The 22,693-nt window shown below is 43.0% G+C and overlaps 1 protein-coding gene, 1 non-coding gene and 1 pseudogene across 2 annotated transcripts; all 3 read right to left on the bottom strand.

Annotated features, from left to right (window-relative positions):
- Window positions 1–6,012: 6,012 nt before the first annotated feature.
- LOC133492237 (protein Jade-1-like) lies at window positions 6,013–13,290 on the bottom strand (annotated as a pseudogene).
- LOC133491470 (uncharacterized) lies at window positions 9,474–18,883 on the bottom strand. The gene is made up of 3 exons (XM_061802618.1): window positions 18,775–18,883; window positions 14,986–15,485; window positions 9,474–14,510 (listed from the first exon to the last, which is right to left on the bottom strand). The coding sequence occupies exons 1-3, from the start codon at window positions 18,786–18,788 to the stop codon at window positions 13,777–13,779; spliced, it is 1,248 nt and encodes a 415-aa protein (XP_061658602.1). The 5' UTR covers window positions 18,789–18,883; the 3' UTR covers window positions 9,474–13,776.
- A 173-nt stretch (window positions 18,884–19,056) lies between these two features.
- On the bottom strand, window positions 19,057–19,220 carry LOC133492339 (U1 spliceosomal RNA). The gene has a single exon (XR_009792622.1). It is a non-coding gene; the product is annotated as a U1 spliceosomal RNA (small nuclear RNA).
- Between the last annotated feature and the right edge of the window lie 3,473 nt (window positions 19,221–22,693).

The raw sequence follows: 22,693 nt of genomic DNA, 5'->3' as shown, positions 1-22,693 counted from the left end.
GTGAGTGAGCCACAATACACCAGTCTCTTATTGGTTGCTTGTGGGGAGTGGGTTCCATTAAGGAATCAACAATCACGTTTTATGTAATGTAAAAGTTGTTTTGTGGGGAAAATTACTAAAAAATACAATTGTTATCTGAAAAAAACAAACACCCACACAGGGAGAATATGCAAACTCCAGACAGCAGGAGGGCAGTACTTGAACCGCAGTCCTCAGAACTGTGAGGCCAACGTTCTACAGCTTAACCAGTATGCCATCACACTTTGTGACATTACATCTTTTATTGGAATGTATATTTATGAATGAAACTGAACATAGCCTAGCTCTTCAAGTCTGACTTAAAGTGATTATCAGGTTCGGTTTTTTTTTGCATTTTATATTTTACTTTCTCACATTAATAATGTAAATGGAAATTTATGCTGCATTTAAGATTTGTTTTTCTCATCCATCTCATGGAGGAAATGATAATCTCAGAGGAAGGTGATAGTCTATCTGAATAATCAGACTCTATTTAATATTCTTGCTTGCGTGCCAGTGGAATTATCACCTTGTCAGGGTCTCATGTGCTCATTTGGCTTCCTTTTAAATGAATCAATTTATTGTGTGTGTTTCTGTGTGTGCGCTCTTGCATAATCCATGGCTGCTGCTCTGCAGTATTTTAGAATAATGCTTTAATTACTTGGATGATAAGATATTTTGATTGTTGTCTTGTTTTTCAAAAAAAATGTCTTTGCGAATGTGCCGATGTAGCGGTAGTATATATCTCGGGACAGGCCACAGCATGCACCTGTCCTGGTCCCTGTAATTGCCAGGACAGAATCCCTCAATCAACTTTAGTAAATGCTCAGTGAAGGCATAACATTTTATTAATACTGTTGATAACACAAATCACGGTCTTAAATAAATAAACTCTATAACACTGTTTAACTTAAACATTTTTTTCATGAAATATTGGTGCATAAAAAGTTTGTGCATAGTGCAGTTTTTCCACTACATTACACATCCTCGGCCAAGACTTCATAAGAAGCACCTGACCTCTCCAATCTGAAAAATATCCATCATAGGTAACTTTGGTGGATCACTGCCGAACTCATCGATGACTTGGTCCAGTTCTGGTGCCTCCTGCATTGCATCATGAACATCCCATCTTGCTCCCACACCATGTCATACCCATCCACCCAATGTGGAAAGCAGACTGTGGCAGGACAGCACCATATTGACTGGGGGCTCCCCATCTTGAGCCGGGCAGTAGTTGTCCAGTGGGATTAGAAAATCCCTCCCACCAACAAACACGACCTCTGGTGCCATGCTCTATGCCAATTGAGCAATGAATAGTTTCAACACGAAGAAGTTGGAGGTCCTCCCCGGGTGATTCGGTGTGTTGAATGGTGTTGTCGGATATTGCCTTAATTGTGAATATAATTATCATACATCTGATTCCAATAAAGAAATGCTTTGCTCTGCCCCAGATAACATGGAAGCCACCTAACAGGAGATAGCAAGAACAAAAAATTCTAATCATCAGAACTGTCAGAACCAGGAGCACCTGCTGCGTGTTAAAGAAATGATGACCACACATGTACTCAGCAATCTTCCACACACATGCACACACACACGAACAAACAGGTACACCTTTGTTTCCAACATTTTTGCTTGCTCCTCTCCTTTTTGTAACATCCATGTAAATAAGGGGCGTCTTAAAACTAAATAAATAGAGGTGCTTAGAAGAGGATAATCAGAGAGTGCAGTGTTGAATTGTACGAGACAGTTCCTCTCCTCTCTCCCCGAGAGACTTGAACTGCTGTCTTTGCTTCCTTTTTGTCCAGTTTAAAAACTGTCTGACTGGTAAACCTGACATCTACTTGGTCCTTCGAGCCAGATCTCAAGATACCTGAGGTTTCCAGGGGCTGAGTCGACGTTCAAGCAAAGACCGTGGACACGGCACTTGAGACCCTTTCCGGGACTGAGCCTCGACTTTGTGTCTGGAGGATAATCAGTGAGTGTAGTGACGAATTTTACGAGACAGTTCCTCTCCTCTCTCCTCGCGAGACTTGAACTGGTGTCTTTCCTTCATTTTTGTCCAGTTTAATGAATGTCTAATTGATAAACCTGACAAATATGAAAAACAAGTTTTTTCCCATGCAGTAAGTCCACCTTCTCCATGACACTGATGTGACCAGAGAAACGACGAGGTCACCACAATTTGGGACCAGTGTCATCATAGGAGCTTCCAGGACAGAATCATTGAGAAGCACTGCCATAGCTGTATGTGGTCAGAAGGCAGCAGAGGTTTGAAATTGGGGTTTTCATTCCACTGGACTAATTGATGATGGGAATGTCCAGTTTAACCCTAACAAGTTCAAAGAACTTTCCACCTGCCCTAATTTAGTGTCAACAGGGAGTGTTGTAGTCTTCCTGCTTCCTATCAAAAAGCTTTACAAGACAAAGCTAATTAAATAGCTTCATTCTGTGTACACTTCACTAATCCAGATCTTAGTTTAATCCAGTGTAATAACTGTACACTAAATATTAAGGGTTAGGGTTAGCTAAGTTAACCCTAACCCTTACCCTAATATTAAGTGTTTATCTTGGGAGTAAGTCTGCCATTTATTTACTCCACATTAGGGCCTCAGTTAATAAAATTAATATGTTTTAAGATACAGGCAGTTTGAAAACCAAAGATATTGGTCTAACAGTTCTGCCCACATCAGACTCATGAACAGGGGTGTGCAGCTGTGCAATGTCTTTGTGTTGTTGTCTTGTGATCTCACACACAATGCCATCTTTTTCTAAACCTTGCACGCTTTTGACTAACACAACACAGCTGCTATGGCATCATGACCCTCTGCAAAGGAAAGTTTGTTTCGGTCATTTTTATCAAGGATATTGTTCTTTTGGTCACAACCCACAGCTTGTGACTATCGGGGAGGGTAGGGACATAGATTAACACTGCAGAAATTGCACCAATCTGCCTGTTGATCTCTTGTTACAGTCTTCTATCACTCATGAATAAAACCCCAAGATACTTGAACTCCTCCACTTGGGGCAAGGTCTCATCCCAGACCTGGAGAGGGCACGCCAACTTTTTCTGACTCAGGAGCATGGTCTCAGATTTGGAGGTCCTGATTCTCATTCCTTCACACTTGGCTGTGAACTGCTCCAGCGAGTGTTGGAGATGACGGGTTAATGAAGCCAGCAGAATTACATCATCTGCAGAAAGCAGTGATGCAATACTGAGGCCACCAAACCAGAGCCCCTCTCCAGCTCAGCTGCCCCAAGAAATTCTGTCCATAGAAGTCCAACCCTGATCGGAAATAGGTCCAACTTACTGCCAGCAATAAGGACCAAATTCTAAAGCTGAAACTCTCCAAACACTATCAAACACCTTCTCCAAGCTAACAAAACACATGTAGACCATTTGGGCAAACTCTCATGCCCCTTCGATGACTCGATGAACAACTGTTCTACAGCCAGGACAAAAAACAGACTGCTCCTCCTCAATCTGAGATTCGACTTCCTGAGAGACGCTCCTCTCCAGCGCCTACCACTAAGGAATCTGAGCCCCGTGTCACTGGAACACACCCTTTGGTCCCGCTTCTAAAAAGGGAGACCACAACCCTAGTCTCCCAACCCAGAGGCACTGTCCCTGATGTCCATGCGGTGTTGCAGAGGCGTGTCAACCCAGGACAGTCCCACAACTTCCGGTGCTTTAAGGAACTCTGGGCGAATCTCATATACCTCCTGGATCTAACCACAGAGGAGCTTTATAACCACCTTGGTTAACTCAGTGACATCGCTGCCAACTTCCACACGCCAGGGGTAGAGGCATCATAATCCATTATTTGAAGACTTTGAAAGAAGAAATATGCAGGCCATAAAACAAGATGCACACCAGCAAAGAGAATCAGAAGTCCAGATTGGCTTTTGCAAAGCAGAACAGAGATGAGCCACAAAAATTTGGGACCAAAATTTTATAGATTGACAAGACCAAGAGACTCGTGTGTTGGAAAGGCCAAAGTAACGAGTGATGGAAAAGCATTAGTATGGACAAAGAAAATATCTGCTTGGAATTCAAAATAAACAGGTTCATCTGTGAAGCATGGTGGAGGTAATGCCACGGCTTGGGCAAGCACGGCTGCTTCTGGAACAGGCTCACTAGTCTTTACCTTATGATGATGACAGCAGAATAAATTCTGACGTCCACAAAACCATTTTCCATCCATCCATTTTCTTCACCGCTTATCCTCACGAGGGTCGCAGGGAGTGCTGGAACCTATCCAAGCTGTCAACGGGCAGGAAGCGGGGTACACCCTGAACTGGTTGCCAGCCAATCGCAGGGAACATTGAAACAAACAGTCGCACTCACAACCGCACCTGGGGGCAATTTAGAGTGTCCAACTAATGTTGCATTTTTTGGGGGGAATGTGGGAGGAAACCGGAGTGCCCGGAGGAAACTCACGCAGGCACGGGAAGAATATTCAAACTCCACACAGACAGATCGCGGATTGAACGCGGGACCTCAGAACTGTGAGGCCAATGCTTTACCAGCTGAGCCACCGTGCTGCCCTCAAAACCATTTTGCCTGCAAATGCATTCAAACGAATCTTGCTAATCTTCATACTGCAACAAGGCACAAAACTGACTGACAAAATAACACAGGACTTAATCAAGACAAAATGTGGAAGGTCTTGGACTGGCCAAGACAATCATCAGAGCTCAAACCAATTGAGTATGCAGTTTATCTCCTGAAGAGGAGACTGAAGAAAGAACCCCCCCATAAACAAACGATAACTGAAAGACGCTGAAGTATAGGCCTGGAGGAGCATTTCAAATGAAGACTGCAACGACCTAATGCAGTTGTATGGGGGTCACAAGCCAGTGCAAACTCTGGGCCGGTCTCAACCAATGTTCTCTCTAAGATCCGTGCATGCACAATTGTGCAAGTGTGATGTGGTCTCTGTGCGCAGACATTCACTGTTGCGCACAAAAAAAGTAAAAATCCAATTCAAATTAGGCATCTTACGCAGCAAGTCAACATTGTTGACCATCATTGTCGCCTCATGCGCCGCACACCACTGGTGCTTCGTGAGCAAATTAGACTGGGCAACATAGAGCGAAGACGAGCACACGACACACTTATGTTAACTTGAAAATAATGGCAACATATTTTAAAAATGCTTAAACGTTATTTTAAGATGCAATGACTGTCGGAGTATGTGCAAAAAAGCGGTGAGGTGTGTGCAGCAAATAAGCGACATGGAGAAAAGGAGTGCGTGCAGGTGCGAGTGAGTAGAGTGAAAGTTTGAGAGCAACCAGGGAAGAGTAGTATTTAAAGTGCCACTTACACCAAAAACATGAAATTTAGGGTTAGGGTTAGCCTAACCTAACCCTAATTTAGTATGTTGTTAACCAAAAAAAATCAGACGAAATGGAATCATCTGTTTGTTCACAGCACGTCAGAATGTTGCCGTGTATTGATTTTTTACTCTCGCACCATGAAAAATCTGTGGACTGTGTGGGGTTGAAGAAGAACCCAGAAATTATGTAATTTGCAGACAACTTCAGATGCAGGATCAAGTGTATTTACATCTTGTACAGGTGAGAAATTAACTGTTTTGTCCTGCGTTTTTGCTCAAATGCCAGCTCATTGGGTTACTGGATTTTGCTCAAATACTCGGGTGGATGGATTCACTTTTCACACATTTCCAAATGACCCAATTCGTGGTGAAAAATGGATTGCACAGGTGCAAAGAGCAAGAGCTTTGTGGGTTCCAAATGAGGTTTGTATCGAGCTAGTAAAAAAAATAATAATAATAGGGTGGGGGGACTAATTTGTCTCACAGTTTATAGCATATGTTAGTTGTGAATTGAGATTAAATAGCCTTGGTCAAACCAGGAAAATATAACAAAGCAATTGTATTGCGTTTAAGACAAATTTAATCACACACAATACAATACAACACAAAACAAAAACAAAATAGAAGTACAAAGATAGATTAGTAGCGTGCTAATTGGCCAAACGACATATTGTCACCACAGTCGAACGAATGTTCCAAATGGGCTCACTGTGTTGATGTGCGCAGGCCGCCGTTTCCCCCGAGGCGGAGATGGGTTGGGTGGGGAGGCAGGTGGGAGCATGCACTCACACCGGGGTTGGGGAGGACAAAAGGAGCTTCCCCCACCGGCCACCGGTGTCTGGGCACCCCTGACGTAAGTAATAAAGTACATAAGAAAGAAAAATAAAGAGAACAATACAGAATGAATAACTACAATAATAACACGTCAGGTTTAAAAAGCTTGACTCTCTATTAAAAGAAGGCGAACAGACAAGGCTTCAAGTTTTACTTGCTGCAAGGGGTGCGACAGGACTTCTCCCTGCTTCCAACCAACTCCAACTTGTGTCCCCTTGCAGCTTCTTTTTATTCAGTGAATCACATGATGATTGTGTGTGTGAGTGTCTGTGACTGTTTGATTGTTTACATCTGTTAGATTGATTACATCAAGTTAGATTGATGACATCTGTTTCCAAGACAGTGAGTTCAAAGGTACTTTGGTGGTGATGTGTAACCAACTACAGTATGTACACAATGAGAACATATGAATGATTTCTTTAACATTTCCCTCCTGTTTTTCATTTTGGAAATACGAGTGGGGACATCAGAATGCTGTTGCATTTTCAGAAAGTTCATCATTTACACTTGAGCATATAAAACGCATCAAAAGTTTCCTTTTGGCTGGAGCTGCATATAATCAGGGTCTACTTGTTGTAGAAGGGCATAGTTCACAAAAACATTTGACCGTGCTCGAACCATCATAGATTTCAAACGTGCGATTATACACATTATGAAAAGGCAGAACAAACCCAGAACAGTAACTACAGATATTAGGAACTTCATCATAACATACCAAGGCCCAGAGGTGAACCAGGACGAATAGTACTACTACTACTACTACTACTACTACTACTAATAATAATAATAATAATAATAAATAAACAGTGGGTGAACGTCGTTGCTCATTTCTGAACTCATCAAGTGCGGGTACACAGCAGCCTAAGCAAGTTGAGTGTAGATATTCTTGGTACTGGAGTCGTGAGACATGTAAGGAAAAAGGCAACGGTTGATGTCGAGATAAGCACACAGCCTCCACTGACAGTGGAAGCCGTGATTAGAGATGTAACCCTCGCTGGTGATTGGGACAGTCATGTAGACTTTTGCGCCCCATGGCATATAAGGGCAAACACAGAAGAGATTCTTCAGCTCTGCTGGTGACAGTGCAGAGTCCTTGTCCATTTAAAGTCAGGCCATTGTCCTGCACTCCATCGCTCATATTTTTCCAAACAACTGTCTTTACATCTTCATCACCATCCAAGTCAGGTTGCACACCATCTCCAGATCTTGGCTGAGTTGCTTGAATAGCTGCAGTCATCTCAGCAACACCTCATGTTCACGTCTGGCCAAGGTGTCCTCCTCGTCCTTCTTAGGCATGAGCAGCAGGTGGTTGAAGTTAGCTTTGTGCTTCAGCTTCTAGTACTGGTACAGGAAGTCCACTGTCTTGGGTGTCATCTTGAGGTGACGGCCCACTTTCTCGGTGTCCACAAACTGGTAGAAGACCTCCTCCATCTCTTGCAATTTCATCGTCCGGACATTGACACGCTTTTCCTGCGGGTCACATTTACAAACAAGACACAAGGACGACGAGGCGAAAGGGATGAAGCCGAGGGCAGCCGTGTCCTCTTTATTGTCCCTTCCAACCTTTCCTATCAATTTGCCCTTCTTGCTCCTGATGCTTTCCTCATTTTCAACTTCAGTGGTGGAGTCCCGCTCCACAGAGTCACTACCTTTAAGGCCCGAGTGCTTAGGCCAGTAGAACTTGAACTTGACTTTGTTGTTCTGAGCGATAATGTTCATCTCCAGGCCGGAGTGGAGGCTGTTGCTGGGAGTGTGCGACACGTTGGTGACGTGCTCCATCTTCTCCAGGTTCCCATTGCTCATCTTTGGGATCCACAAGGCAGAGCTGACATTTACCCACTTGGTTCTACTGCGGGTAGGCTTCATAGCATCGCCCGTTTTCGGGCACAACTGGCACATTGGCAGGATACCTAGTGGACGCAGATATTGCACTTGTTGCAAAACACCATCTCGTTGTCATCCTCTCCGTTGGGGAACTGGCACGTCGCACACCACATTCTCGCTGTACTCGATACCAAGGCCCTACTGTGTCTCGGTAGTATGTGTCATGTTGTTATGACAACGGTGCTCAGCACTCTATGGCGAATTCATCCTGTGGCAGAATTGCCAACTTTGCAAACTCCTAGTTGATGACCTGCAGCCAGGTGACGTCTTCCTCGTTGAGATTGTAGTGACACATGCCCTCCGCCAAAGTCCTGATGTCTACATGAGGACCAGGGTGGCAGATGTGCGGATGAGCTTCTTGGGCCTGATGAACATGACATCCTTGCTTTTGTTAGTTAGCACCCGGGCCACGGGCTCCGGGATGGACTGTGGGCTAGCGGGCACGTAGATACCATTTTTCTCACTTCTGCTTCTATGGATCGGCCAGGACGTAGTAATCCTCTGCGTTGAGCTGGTACGAGTCATGCACCTTCATGGTGGTGATCAGGTCCGTCCTGAAGACCTCAGATGGTTTCTCTCTGCATCCTCTCCTGGCCTGGTATGAAGTCTGGGACCAGGATGTGGAATTGCTGGCATTGTCGGAATCGTCGCTGCTGCACACTTCTTTTCAGTCGTTCCAGCTTTACCACACATGTTGATCTGACATTGGTTGTCCACGGAGGGACACCATATTCACATAAGCGTACCAGGGGTTGGTGTCCATTGGAGAGGTGGGATTCTCCTTGCTCCATGATGATTCATGTCCATAGATCCAGTGATAAACACGTACAGTCCCAGACTGGCCAGTGCGGAGGAGCCATGGTCCAAACAGCACGAAGGCCAGCAGTCCCAATAGTGGCTCTCCTTTACCTAACATGCTCAAGCGCGGATCAGCTGAATTCTTCACCGGTTTGAGACCAGGGCAGCCTATTTCTACCCCACCGCTACCCGTCGTTGAATGAAAAGGGAGCCACAGGCTTGCAGTGGGACAAGTGTATCCATGTGGGACATTCTGCTATCTTTATCACCGTGGGAGTGGACCATCCCAGCGAGGTGAGGACCAACGCTTCTTCTTGATGACTTTTCTCAGGACCCAATCACCAATGGACACCAACAGCACCTGTGAAGAAGGCACAGTAGGCGGCAGATCCTTTGCTTCTTTTACAGTTTTATTTAGCAGCATCTCTTTCACCCAATCACTTAAAGTATTTTCTTCTGACTGCTGCACTGGTCACTCTACCATGGGCAGTCTAATCTAATCTAATCTAATCTAATCTAATCTAATCTAATCTAATCTAATCTAATCTAATCTAATCTGATATAATATAATATAATATAATCTAATAGATACTATTTCAAATGGGAACAATCCTTTATCTGTTGGGGTTATTTTCATATATAGTTTTACTAAATGTAGTTTTCCTTAATCAAGACTTCACTGTCCCATTGCTTCGTTCCACTAATTCTGCACAATGATTTTTTTTTAAATATTTCTAGAGTTGCAGATACTTGACTCATTTTTTTTTCATTAACAAAATTTGTCACATTGTTGCCATACAATTTTTCTGGGATGCCATGAGAAGGAATAATATACTTACACAAGAACTTTGCCACAGTAATAGCATCAGCACTCTACATGGCAAAATCTCCACCCGTTTAGATAAGGACCAGATCAAAACTAAACATTTGTAATGCTGTTTAACTCAATAAAATTAATGTGTAAAAACTGGAAAGGCTGACTACCTTGGGGAAACTGCCCTCTCTTAGGTCTGCAGTTCCCTTGAGTATTGTGTTTGTAGCAATTAAGACATGATCTACAAAATCTTTTTGAGTAAGAATTTAATCCAAAGGTGCGAAAATGTCTGTATAATATCTACCATTACCATCCCGCCTGTTGAGACATGGCAAGGCCTGTGACTCAAAATTGTCAGTGTTTTAAACAGATTTTTTTTATTTTTATTTTTTTGGTAATACAGGTTTTCCCCTGATTATGTATATCAGTGGTCTCAAAAGTCCATTCACATCAGGGCCGCTGAAGGCACATTCTGGCTGAGGCTGGGACGCAGCCTCAGCGCACATGCACACAATTTGTCATAACATATCATTATTCAAGCCGCTTATCCTCACAAGAGTTGCAGGAAAGCTGGAACCTATCCCAGCTAACTTTGGGGGAAAGGCGGACTACACCCTGAATTTGTCGTGTTTTTGGACCTTTGCCTCTTGTTTTTGTGGCCTTGCCTTTGTTGGGATTGTGCACCTGTGTATGACCTCTGCCTGCAATAAAACCACCCTCGAAATCACATCACTGGCTCAGAGTCCAGCATTTGGGTCCGACCCTTTATCCAATATTCGTGACAGAAACTCACCCAGGCTCAAACGGAGCGGCGATATGTAAACAGGCTGCGGGGGCATGATTTATTGTCTCGTCAGCCTTGTAATAAATTTTATTATCTATCGCAAATACATCAGTCTAAGTTTTATAGAGGACCGCCCTCAAAGGCGTCTCCATGCATGCGCATTCAATCTCGGCCGGCATCAAAGACGTGTCCATGTAAGCGCAGTCTCAATCTCTCACAAGAATGTCACACTTATTATAATTATTCACATATTCAGAAACAAATTATGTGTGATGCTTTTGGTACTTTCAATGTAGACCATCTCTTATACACTGCTCCTGCCCGAATTATTCAGATCACTCTACTCCAGTGCGATATTACACTACATTATTTAAACATAATAGAGGAATGAAGTAAGTTACTTTGCTGCAGCTGCAGCATTCAATCCATTCACTTGACAAGATATTACAATATTAAATCATTTTGCATGTTCATCAATTCACTAGTGTTGACGGTTTTGTTGATTTAAATTTTCCAAAATGTATACATGACTTTTTCTGCATTTAAATCACTTTACTCTATGATCTTACAATATTGAAAAACAAAAACAAAAACGATGAAGTGCGTAGTCCATCCCTTTTGCCTGAAATCTTTATTTTAACATGAATTAGTTACATAATACATTATATTGTAATACAATGACTAAATGTGCTTCGAGAGTGATTGTTCACTAACATCCAATCATGAGTTTGTTTAGCTCAACTAATATAGTGGTATATTATCAGTGAAATATTGTCACAGTAATAAAGTAAACAACTTAACCTCTTTTAGTTCTCACAATAAGTAAAATATTTTCATGATATTGTGTACACACAACCTCTTCTCATAGTATGATTGATGTATATCAAGCTGCTGCGTAACTCCAAGTGTCAAAACAACAACAGATGTGTCAAAACATTATCAGCATGTTATGGTGGTATTCTTTATATTATCTTTTTCTGAGGGCTCGCCAGAGCGTGTCATATTTTTCCATCTAAGCCTATCTCGTGCATCCTGCTCTCTAACACCCATTGTCCTCATGTCCTCCCTCACAACATCACATTTTTTCGTGCTCGACTATGCAGATTTGCAACCGCAAAGGCGCGCGAGCGCGGTCGCGCTCGTTAAATGTGAGTGACTGCTTTCATATCGCTCCTGTTTCAACTCCGCCATATTGAAGCATTTTTCTAGCACGAACTCCCTGTTTAAGATCACACCACAGCATCTCAATTGGATTCAAATCCGGACTTTGCCCTGGCCACGCCTAAACCTTAATTTTGTCTTCTTTTGAGCCATTCAGAAGTGGACTTGGTGTGTTTCTGATTGTTATCCTGCTGCATGATCAAAGAATGTTTGAGTTTGACGGCATAAACTGATGGCTGGATGTTCTCCTTCGGGATTTTCTGGTACACAGCAGAATTCATTGTTCTACCAATCAAGGGAAGTTGTCCTGGTCCTGAGGCATCAATGCAGCCCTAGACCATCACACTGTCACCACCATGCTTCACGGTTAGCATAATGTTCTTTTTATCAAAGGCTATGCCATTTTTACGCCAGATCTAATGGGCTAAACATTGTCCCAAAAGACTTAACTTTTTACTCATCAATCGACGTAACGTTTCTCAAAAAGTCTTGGCGATCATCAAGATATTGTTTCTCGAAAGTGAGACGAACCTTTGTGTTCTTTGATGACAGCAAGGGTTTGCGCCTGGGAACTCTGCCATGGATGCTATTTTTAGCCAGTGTCTTTCTTATGGTAGAGTCATGAACCCTGACCTTAACTGAGGTCAGTGAGGCCTGCAGGTCTTTAGATATTGCATGAGGCTCTTTTGTGACCTCCTGGATAAGTCGTTGGCACACTCTGAGTAATTTTAGTTGGTCGTCCACTCCTGGGAATGTTTGCAGCTGTTCCCAGCTTTCTACATTTGTGGATAATGACTCTGACAGTGGTTCGCTGGAGCCCAAAGCCTTGGAAATGGGTTTGTAACCTTTTTCAGACTCGCTTTTACCAAATTTGTAGTTAGTCACAGTTACCTTTTGATGTAACAAGGGGAGCAATTACCTTTTCAGAGAGTGCCAGAAAGGTTTGGGGGCCTGAATAAATTGAAATGTCATTTGAAAATTACATTTTGTATTTCCTTGGGTTGTCTAAGTGACATCAAAATTGGTTTGATGATTTGAAATCTGTGTGATAGCTATGCAAAAAAAAAAAAAACCCCAAAAAACACAGAACTCATTCAGGGGGCAAATGCTTTTTCACGGCACTGTAGACCTTACCGGGAAGGCTGAGGAGTATGATGCCCCTCTGGTCCCCCTTCTTAAAAAGGGGGTCCACCTCTCCAGTCAGCTGTGTCAATCAGGACAGCCCCACAACATCCAGAGCCTTTAGGAACTCCAGACGACACTCATCCACTACCGGGCCTTGTCACCGAGGACCTTTTTAACCACCTTGGTGACCTCAAGATAAGAGAGCCCACCTCAGAGAACCCAGACTATGTTTCCTGATGAGAAGGCGGGTCGGTGGAATTGAGGAGGTCTTCAAAGTATTCTCCCCACTAACTCACAACTCCCCGAGTCGAGGTCAGCAGCGCCCCATCCTCAATACACACAATGTTGATGGTGCACTGCTTCCTCCTCCTGAGACGCCAGATGGTGAATTTCTTCGAAGCCATCAGGAAGTCTTTCTCCGTGGCCTCACCAAACTCCTTCCACATCCAGGTTTTTGCTTCAGTGACTACTGAAGCTGCATTCCGCTTGGTGATCTGGTACCCATGACCTGCCTTGGGAGTCCCAAAAGCCATGAAGGTCTCCCCATCCCTTATCAGAGGCACCGACCACTTTATAGCCACGGCCCTGGTCGGCCGCCTCATTAATGATGGCGTGGAGCATTGTCTACTCGGACTAAATGTTCCCCACAACATGAGCAAAGTTCTTTCGGAGGTGAGAGTTGAAACACTTTCTCACAGTGATTCGTCACAATACATTTGGGACTGCCATGTCGGACAAGCGTCTTTCCCCACCATCAAGTCAACTCACCATCTGGTCAGGTTGTGATCAGTTGAAGGCTCCACCCCTCTCTTCACTTGAGTGTCTAAGATATGATGACGCAAATCCGATGACACAACCACAAAGTTGATCATCAAATTGTAATCTTGGGTGACTTGGTTCCAAGTGGACGTGTAGGCACCCATATGTTTGAACATGGTGTTCATTATTGACAATCCGTTACGAGACCAGAACTCCATTGACAAAACGCCGCTCGGCTTCTGATAGGGAGGGCCATTCTTCTAAATCACGCTCTTCCAGGTCTTACTGTCATTGCACACGTGGATTCCCCAGCGGGAGCGCTCTTTAGGACCCCCTCCAAGGACTCCAAAAAGGATGGGCACTCTGAACCACTGTTTGGTGCAGAGGCAAAAACAACAATCAGGACACGTCTCCCCACCCAAAAGTGGAGGGAGACTACCCTCTCGTCCACCAGGGTGGACGGACAGGGACCAAGCCAGCTGGGCAAAAAGTATCCCCCACCTACTTGGCGCCTCCCACCGCGGGCAATTCCATAGCATCGTTTTTCCTGACATGTTGCGTGAGGGGCCAATGCTTTCCGGGCTGGCTCGACCTCCGTCCACAATGAAGGTTCTGTTGAGGTTGTCGGGAATGTAGACCTTCAGCGGGACGTCATCACTATGAGCAGATTCTTTGTTGCTAGATAAGTTTAGGCAAGAGAAACGGTCCCCGGAGGATTCAAGAGTTTTCGGCACCCGAGCTGCCCTTCGACCGAGGAGTTGCCCGACGGCACCTCCTTCTGATTCTGGCGGACCTCTGCTTCGGGGGGCTTTTGTTTCCTTGCCTAGGTTGGACCTTTTGTGAGCTGGGTTTAGAAGATGAAGGGGGTCCGCCTTGGCGTCCTTCAGAATGCTGGTAGCTCTCCACCGCTCATTGGGTGGTCCGCAATGAGAAGACTGCCGGTTTTGTTGGAATGTTCCACCAGATGTAGGGCTGAGATTCCTCAAGTCAAAATCTGTGGGATGAAAGATACATTTGTCATCTTTTTTTCAAACATGAATTAGTTTGCAAAGTGTATTTTAGAAATATACAATTTTCATCCACAATACTCAAATGAAATATCAACATCTCATGTGAAAGGAATGATAAAGGGGATTAAATAACAGTGGTGCAGAGTAGTTAACAGAAAAACTTCCCCAGCACGACTCATCTCCAGGGAGGCTATAATAAGCTAGGATGGCTGTATACCTGGACCCACAATAAGCGAGGTTTGTTGTATATCCGGGGCCACTTTCAGGCAACAACAATCGCATCCTCCACAGACGCTGTCCTTCTCCAGAACATATTTGTGGTCGAATCTTAAAGGTTACCTGTGTGTAATTTTATTCGGTGCACAGGTCCTTCTATCAATCAGATGTCGCCTTTAATAATGGAGCTTGTATCCAAGTAGACATTTTGTTTTTCTCCAGCTGTACATGACAAGAGCTTACCTGAAGGGGACGGCAGGTCACCATTGGCACGATCCCAATGACGTGCCTTCATTCTTTTGACTTTTGCATCCAGCTTCCCGCTCTTGGGAGGGTCTCCGACGGCTTTTAAAGCCTTTTTTATCCTAGAAGAACGTCGGACAATCCGGCCGTCCGTTGGGCCTCCGTCTCCCTCTTTTGGTCGGTCGGCGGCCGCCTGACGTGGATACAGTTGATTTTTTGGGAGGGAGGTGTCACTATCGAGCATCGGCTCGTTCCTTTTGTTTTTTTTGCAGTCCATCTGCTCTTTTACTGTCTTTCTGCTGGGCAGATCCTGCCTGTTGTCCTTGGAGCCTCCATCCATTGAGCTACCTTCGTAACTGCTGGACTTTTTGCTAGTTTCTTGCTTCCTATTGGATTTGGTGGGGATGGAAACGTGAATAGGTACATTGTTTTCCAAAATCCGGAATTCGTCCTCCAACTCGGGAAGGGCTGGGCGAGCTTTCATCAGTGTCAGCTTCGTCCTAAAATTCAAGAAAAAAAAAAACACGGCAGAGTGAGTGAGTTTGAGGAACCCCGTTCAGGTTTTTTTTCCCAAACATTTACCAGTTGTCTTGACAAATGCGTCAAATACAGGTGATTTTTTTCAAAATACCAAAAGTGAAGAATTGACCCCTCCGTAGAAATTGCGCAATCCGCGTCACTGACCAATCAGAGGCCAGAGATCTGCATAATCTCGGACTCAGATCTCAGACTACGCTGGATGGTCCAGTATAGCTTCTGTTGGCGTTTTATCGCGTATTTGGGTTCTTTAACAATAGATATGGTTAAGAGGTGTAGTCAGGGACTTTATAATAGTGACGACAGGTATCCTGAAAGGCTCGTTGGTGGAATTCAATTCGTACCCTTTCCAAAACCGAAGACCCAGTACGAAAAATGTCTTTGATGGATCAAACTTTGTGGAAGACCGCATGATCAAGTGAATCCATCAACCGGAACAGATATGCTTCCACGAAGGTAAGTCCTATATTTGATTTTCAATACATGTCTCATATAAATGAATTAGCGGTTCTTCGCTTGCATAATATAGCTACGTGTGAATGATTGTCACACTTGATCTGTGTTGAGCGATATTTTGCGATGATCTGACTGCACAAACGTGTCTCTGTTCGGCGGTGAGCTAAGCTAAACCGGACTAGCAGTCCTAAAAGCCTTCGACCTGCACCGAGACAGCAAGTCTGAAGGAAGGATGTTTGAGGACACTAAAGTAGTGATTGTCGTACTCTGTCGGGACTTACGTTGGTTTGGCACTAATTCAAGAATAATTATTGAGGGGAGCGCGTGACGTTACACAAAGAAAACGAGAGAAACAACTCGTAAATCAAGCCTCGCCTTCTTCTTTTCCTTCATACGGCGGTTCACAAACGGCTATACAGATACATATACAGATTCTGCACACAAGTGTGATATGTAACACGAAAATAGGAAACTGTCAATGACGAATTCGTCTTTGGGTTATAATATATTATATTATGTGGCTTCTCGGTCTTCCTCTGACTCCGGAAAGATCTCGCGCTCATATCAATGGTTTCTCCGTCGATATGCATGTAAATACCATTGAAATATCCCTCACTGAAATACTTGAAGCCCTGCTGTCTGCTTTTCAACGATATTTCACTGTTAGCTAAGAATGCGAGTGAGAAATCAGCCGGTAAATCGGACAGTTTCGCTCTATTCTTTTCTTGCTGCGCCGATATTTTTGCTAATTGTTTGTCTGACATCAGCGCACATAGCGTGACGTCACTTCAGGAGGCGTGGTTAAGTGCTCTGTACGGAGGGGTCAATTCAGAGGGAGCGACGCAGGAGTGCCGTCGACTGACTACTTCGCCAAATAACATCACAATGAAAAGTGTCAGTCACTGTCAGAAAGTAGTAAAGCTTAAAAAAATGTGTATTTGTAATTTTTGACTCAAGGCAGTTTCTAAACCTTCTGCAAGCATTTTGTTACTCTATCTATCTATCTCTATCTATCTATCTATCTATCTATCTATCTATCTATCTATCTATCTATCTATCTATCTATCTATCTATCTATCTATCTATCTATCTATCTATCTATCTATCTATCTATCTATCTATCTATCTATCTGTCTATGAAGCTTCTAAAAACTGACACACACACACGGACTGGCCACCAAATACGTGACACACGAAGCTAAAAAAGAGGACAAGACATAATTAACAAACGAGGTGCAGGTGAGTGGTATGACCAAATCCCCGACAAACACGATTGGTTTAAATGGTTGACGAAGCAAGATCACAGTTTTCATGAGGCAGGTATGATCGTAATAACACGTAACATTTCTGGAGAGAAAATGAAGAAGGGTACTATTACCTCATTCTAACCGAGCTGCTGTAAGGTACATGCACAGAATGATCATAGTTCTAAACAACAGATTTTTAATGGGGTAATGCAAAATAATAACAATTGTTTCCACTTATGATACGTCGGCGTGACCTCCATCCAAAAGCCTTCAGGCAAACTCCACACATCAGTGAGCTAAAAATAAAAAAAATACAGAAAACGGCAACATATGTCTGTCCATTGGATGGAGAGTAATGGAGCAGTTTTGTGTCATTTTCACTTTGAATCATTACAGCGCTTTATAATTTTGTAATTTTTGCAGGTGTCCTCTCCTCAGCGCACTTTGTGTCCGGTAGAGTGAGACAACGCGTCGTTAATTCAATTCTCTTCACTTTGCTGCTTCTGCAGAGGAGCGCTACTCATCATTGTGTGCAATTACACAAGCGTTCGTGTGCCACTTTAGTTAAGTCTTGTTTTGTTCATGTTCCATGTTGGGCCTTCTAGTTATTGGACTTCATTTCAAAATTTCGGGACTGTTCCTTTTTGCCACGTGATTTTTGTGCTTCTGCCTTTTTGGACTGCTTCCCTGTCTACGACCTCTGAAAGAATCAAACTACCCTCGAAAATGATGTCCCTGCATTTGGGTCCTATCTCTTGCCACATACTCGTGACAATCGTTGGCATCGTTGTGTGTGAGGATTAATTCAAGTTTACAGTTCATAGTCAAGGAAAAATTCAAATTGTTATGAGAAATTTATTGTCCATGGCTTTATTCCATCCACATTTAAAAATTCACAGTTATTCAGATAAAAAAAAATTAACTAAAAAGCTCAAATCAAGTTCTGTTTATGTGTTTTATTCATTCAGTTTAACTGTAATTGTACATGCAGTAAAATGACGAATAACTGCACACAAATCCTAGCTGACATTTTGAGGCTCAGCTGTTAAGGGGTTAATTCCATGCCAAAATACCCCCTAAATAAAACTACAAATGTACTGGTACTCCCGAATGTTACTTTATTCCTGCTAAAGCAAATAACATGAATTGAAGGTTCCCTTTTGTGGTGTGAAAGACACTAAAATGCTCTGAAATGCTCCCATATGTCCCAGAAATACTTCTTGAAAGTAAAAAAAAACTTTCTTTCAGCTTCTCCTGTGAGGAGTTGCCACAACATGTCATTTCAGAGGACGTGTCATTTCAGAGGCCCCTTTTAGAAACAAACTCACAAAGCCAGGTTTACCTAACCAATGCTCTCACCACTGAGCTACGGAGCCACGATAAATACCGTGTCACAAGTAGGATTCGAACCTACGCCTTAATTCAGAGCCCAAAACACCCATTAACCGAAAGAAGTTGGTCCTTTTATTTGGCACCTTAGACCACTCAGCCATCTTGAAAGACAACAAGTAAATATCTGCAAAACATGTGAAAATACTGAATCACTCACGAAATTGGAGTCATGTACTCAACGAATAAGATACATTTGGTGCCGTAAACCTGGAAGCTGTTGGCCCAGTGCAGCCAGGAAGACAACCGAGCCGAGTGGGAGGGGATGAATTCATGCGAGAACTACGCAACCTGCGATGAGATCATTTCTATCATCTGTACATCATATGCAACTATACGAAAGGAGTATTGCTAATATTTCCAGTTTTCCATTGAGTGATAGTGCATCAGAGTAGGAAATGATAGAATCTTCTCTTTCTTAACATTGATATTGACATGAGATGAGGGGAGAGCGCGAACGCAGCCCCCTACTACTAGAAATTATGCAGTCGAGATTCCCACATTTGGGGAATTCGCAGGGGTCACCACAACCCAAGTGCAATGGTTGAGCCTCACCCTGGGAGAACCACCTTCTTGATCATGGTATCTCCCCTGCCAGGTAAGTATGAGACAAACTGGCACGAGCACGCAAGTCACACCCGGTCACGCTAAATCAAGCGACGGTGTCGTCACGATCACGAGAACAACCACACACACATCGGGCAAACCTTACCGCAATACATGAAAAATGATGCTTTCTATTTTAATTTTGAGTTTTAATTGAGGTAGTAAATTGAAACCAAGAAAGCAGTGGAACATCGGGAGACAACAAACATCTTCACCTTAAATCGAATCCAGATGTTTGACTGGAACTGACAAGACTTCCTTTTCCAACAGTTGGATGTCCTTTTCAATACAATACTGCCACCTAGTGAGGCCTATTGCGCATGACAGCCTTGGCGATGTTTGGCATGAAGTCAATGAAGCATTCTCCAGTTGTTCTCAAATGATCACCCGCAACGTGCAATGTCCCGACCCGGTTTCTCAAAACTTGAGAACAACCAATCCATCTATTTTTTGAGCCGCTTATCCTCATGAGGGTCGCGGGGAGTGCTGGAGCCTATCCCAGCTGTCATCGGGCAGGAGGCAGGGTACAGCCTGTGCAAATGTGCCAAAGTGTGTTCGTCAGCAAGCGACACATCTGCTTTTGTGCTTTTGTGTTTTTCTCATTCACAGTATTTTTTCAAATTTTTCCATTTACATTTATTTTTTTGTTGACAGTATTTTTTTCCCATTTCTTATATGTTTTAAGGCCCTGAAACATACCACTTTTCTCAGACATGCATGAACATTTTCTCAGATTTCCCTCATTTAAACACTCTCAAAGTTCAAATCTTTGTAGATAAAAAAAAATACACAACTGCATTCAACAATGAAACCAAAGATCAAAACCTGTTTGAGGCCAATACGTTGATTTGAGAAATAAAACTATAAACCTTAATGTATCTGTTTTCCTTCTCCCTTCTACCCGTGTTTTTCAATAAAAAGAGAAATATTTGTGTTTTTTGAAATTACAAATCAAATTTTAATGATCAATCTATGAAATTATTCATAGCGACTCAGGCGTATTTTATGGGAGCATCTGACTGCAGGTGTCTTACGATGAAAAACAGCGATGTGTCGTTGTTGGTACTTTTTTTTTTCTTCTGGATGAGAATATTCTGATAAACAGACATGCCACCTTCAATTATGTTTGAGAACTGAACCCACGACGAAACGCAGCAGGCCCGCTGGCAGCCCCCGGTGATCGTGCTGCCCGGTAGTTTTACAAGTCTGCAGGTGTTGTCAGCATGTTCAATGGCTACATCGATTACAATTCTAAGTAAAGATATTCTTTATATAATGTGAGCGTATATGCATCACATACTGTAAGCTGTCACTTTTGTATCTGCATTGTTGCATTTGACTGATCGGCTGATTGCTGTGAGCAGGATGGCTGCGTTCATCAGGCTTCAATCCAGAATGTTCCATCATCGTGGTGGCATTAGGCTTTCAAACGTATTCAATAATTGCCACTTTTTAAAGTCTTTCTCATCGTGATAATTATTGTGCAATTCAGACTTGTGTTTTCATTCCCTTAATTTACTTCCAGTTGGGAAAAAAATCCTCTTTTTAATGATCTGTCAATTTAAAATCAATGTGTAAGTCTTCAGAAAGGCGCCAGTACAGATCAATACTTTGATTTGACCAGGGAAAGACCAATGATCATAAAAGTTGACCAAATACCAAACGTGTCTTGGAGTCTGATGAAGGCATAAAACAGCTCAGCCAAATTCTTTTCAGACTGGTTTGAAAGTACATACGACAACTTAATGTGTACAGCAGAGTGGCGTAGCGGAAGTGTGCTGGGCCCATAACCCAGAGGTCGATGGATCGAAACCATCCTCTGGTAACAGGTTCTATTTTGCAATTGTCCTTCAGTGAGAAACAAGAACTTCGCTCCTCATTGACTGAGGGCCACTTCCTCAATTATTGTCTGACTGGAGACACACAACATACAGGTGTGTATTTTACTGCCAAAGTTTCCAGTCTGGACAGGGTCACTGGTCTGCATGTCATCGTGTCTAACATGCAAATCTCTCAACATATTCCACCAAGGCAATTTTTGTGTGGAGAGGAAACACCACCTACAACCAATTGTTAATGTTCATCCCATTTAAAGATTAAAAATACAATTAAATATTGAACACATTATACATCTGCTCAACACTGCACCAAACATTATTTGGTTGTAAGAAATTAAATTGATTCCAACCTGAAGAGCGTCGCTTATTGTTGGTATTCATAATGAAAAACGATCATTCTCACTTTCCAAATGTCGATCTCCTCACAATCCTATTTTGAACCATCGGGATGCAACTAATATACACTCGTGTTCAAAATAATACCAAACCAATGTCATTAACCAGATTAATGCACATTTTCAGTTTATATTTTATTGGTACTATTCAAACAACGGTGGTGCAGCTGTCGAGCATTGGCCCAACAGTTCTAAGGAACGGGATTCAAATCCTTGGCCCTTTGTGAGGATAAGCGGCTGAGAAAAAGGATGGATGGTACAAGTAGGAAATCTCAATGGCGCTCCCTTTCAGCAATGAAGTGAAGTTAGCTTGGATTTAGCAATGTGCAAATGATGCTCAGGCTTTGGATCTTGTGTTGCTCTTCCTGAAGCCCAGTGATTTGAAACGCTGTGTCAGAGCTTGTATCAAGCCGGCATCCTGGAAAAGGGGGTAATGATGCTGCAGTATAGATAGTAAGAGAACAATTTATTATAAATGTTATGTCGGGCATTTTGGTGATAGTATATCTTGCACCAAATTGCTTTTTTTTTTAAGCAAATGGGGATGGGTGGGGGGTAGCATGAAATAAAGTGTCCAAGAGCAGACAAATTTGATGTGTCAGGACATGGACAGCTCTGGACCTAACATGAAAACAAGTACATGGACAGTTTTGTGGTGCTAAAAATACAGTGGAGGCCAAGAGTCACTGCAGCCTTGATTTCGGTAACACAGGAGGTCATAATCATTGAACCGCTTGCAAGTGCATCTGATTTAACACTCTACTTTAAAAAACTACTGAGCAAAACAACTAATAGCAGGGATAAATAGGCCTATACCAAAAGCATTTTCATTATTTGAAAAATGAACATTAAGTAAGGTAATAGCTTACCTGAACTATTCCCAGGAAGCAGAACTGAATGAGATTTCTGTCAAAATATGTCCCATCGAACAAACCACGATCTTTAAGGTCAGCAAAGAGAGAGATGTAGAATTCAATTGATTCCCTTCTGAGGAAGCCCCGCCAATTCTCTATGCGCTGATTAGCTGTGCTTGCCCCTTCGATGGAACTGTCAATTCTGGTGCCATCGAGAATGTTGCGACAGAGATATTGCTGAAAGTCTCTGACTTTCACATTCTCTGTGCCCCGGTCGCCTCTCGCAATCTTTGGACGACCACCTAATCTGTGGAGTGCCTCCATGTAGTAACCTCCAATGATTTTTGCGTCACTCTTGGTTGTGAATGCATTCATCCAGATGATTT

Source organism: Syngnathoides biaculeatus, chromosome 18 (genome assembly GCF_019802595.1).
Source record: "Syngnathoides biaculeatus isolate LvHL_M chromosome 18, ASM1980259v1, whole genome shotgun sequence".
Taxonomy (NCBI): Eukaryota; Metazoa; Chordata; class Actinopteri; order Syngnathiformes; family Syngnathidae; genus Syngnathoides; species Syngnathoides biaculeatus.
This window is presented reverse-complemented; position numbering and strand designations above follow the sequence as displayed.

What these genes read in the sequence shown, in the direction of transcription:
- LOC133491470 (XM_061802618.1), bottom strand. An exon ending in TGACCTGCCGTCCCCTTCAG is followed by an intron (nt 14,511 to 14,985) that starts GTAAGCTCTTGT and finishes TTCATCCCACAG; the next exon opens with ATTTTGACTTGAGGAATCTC.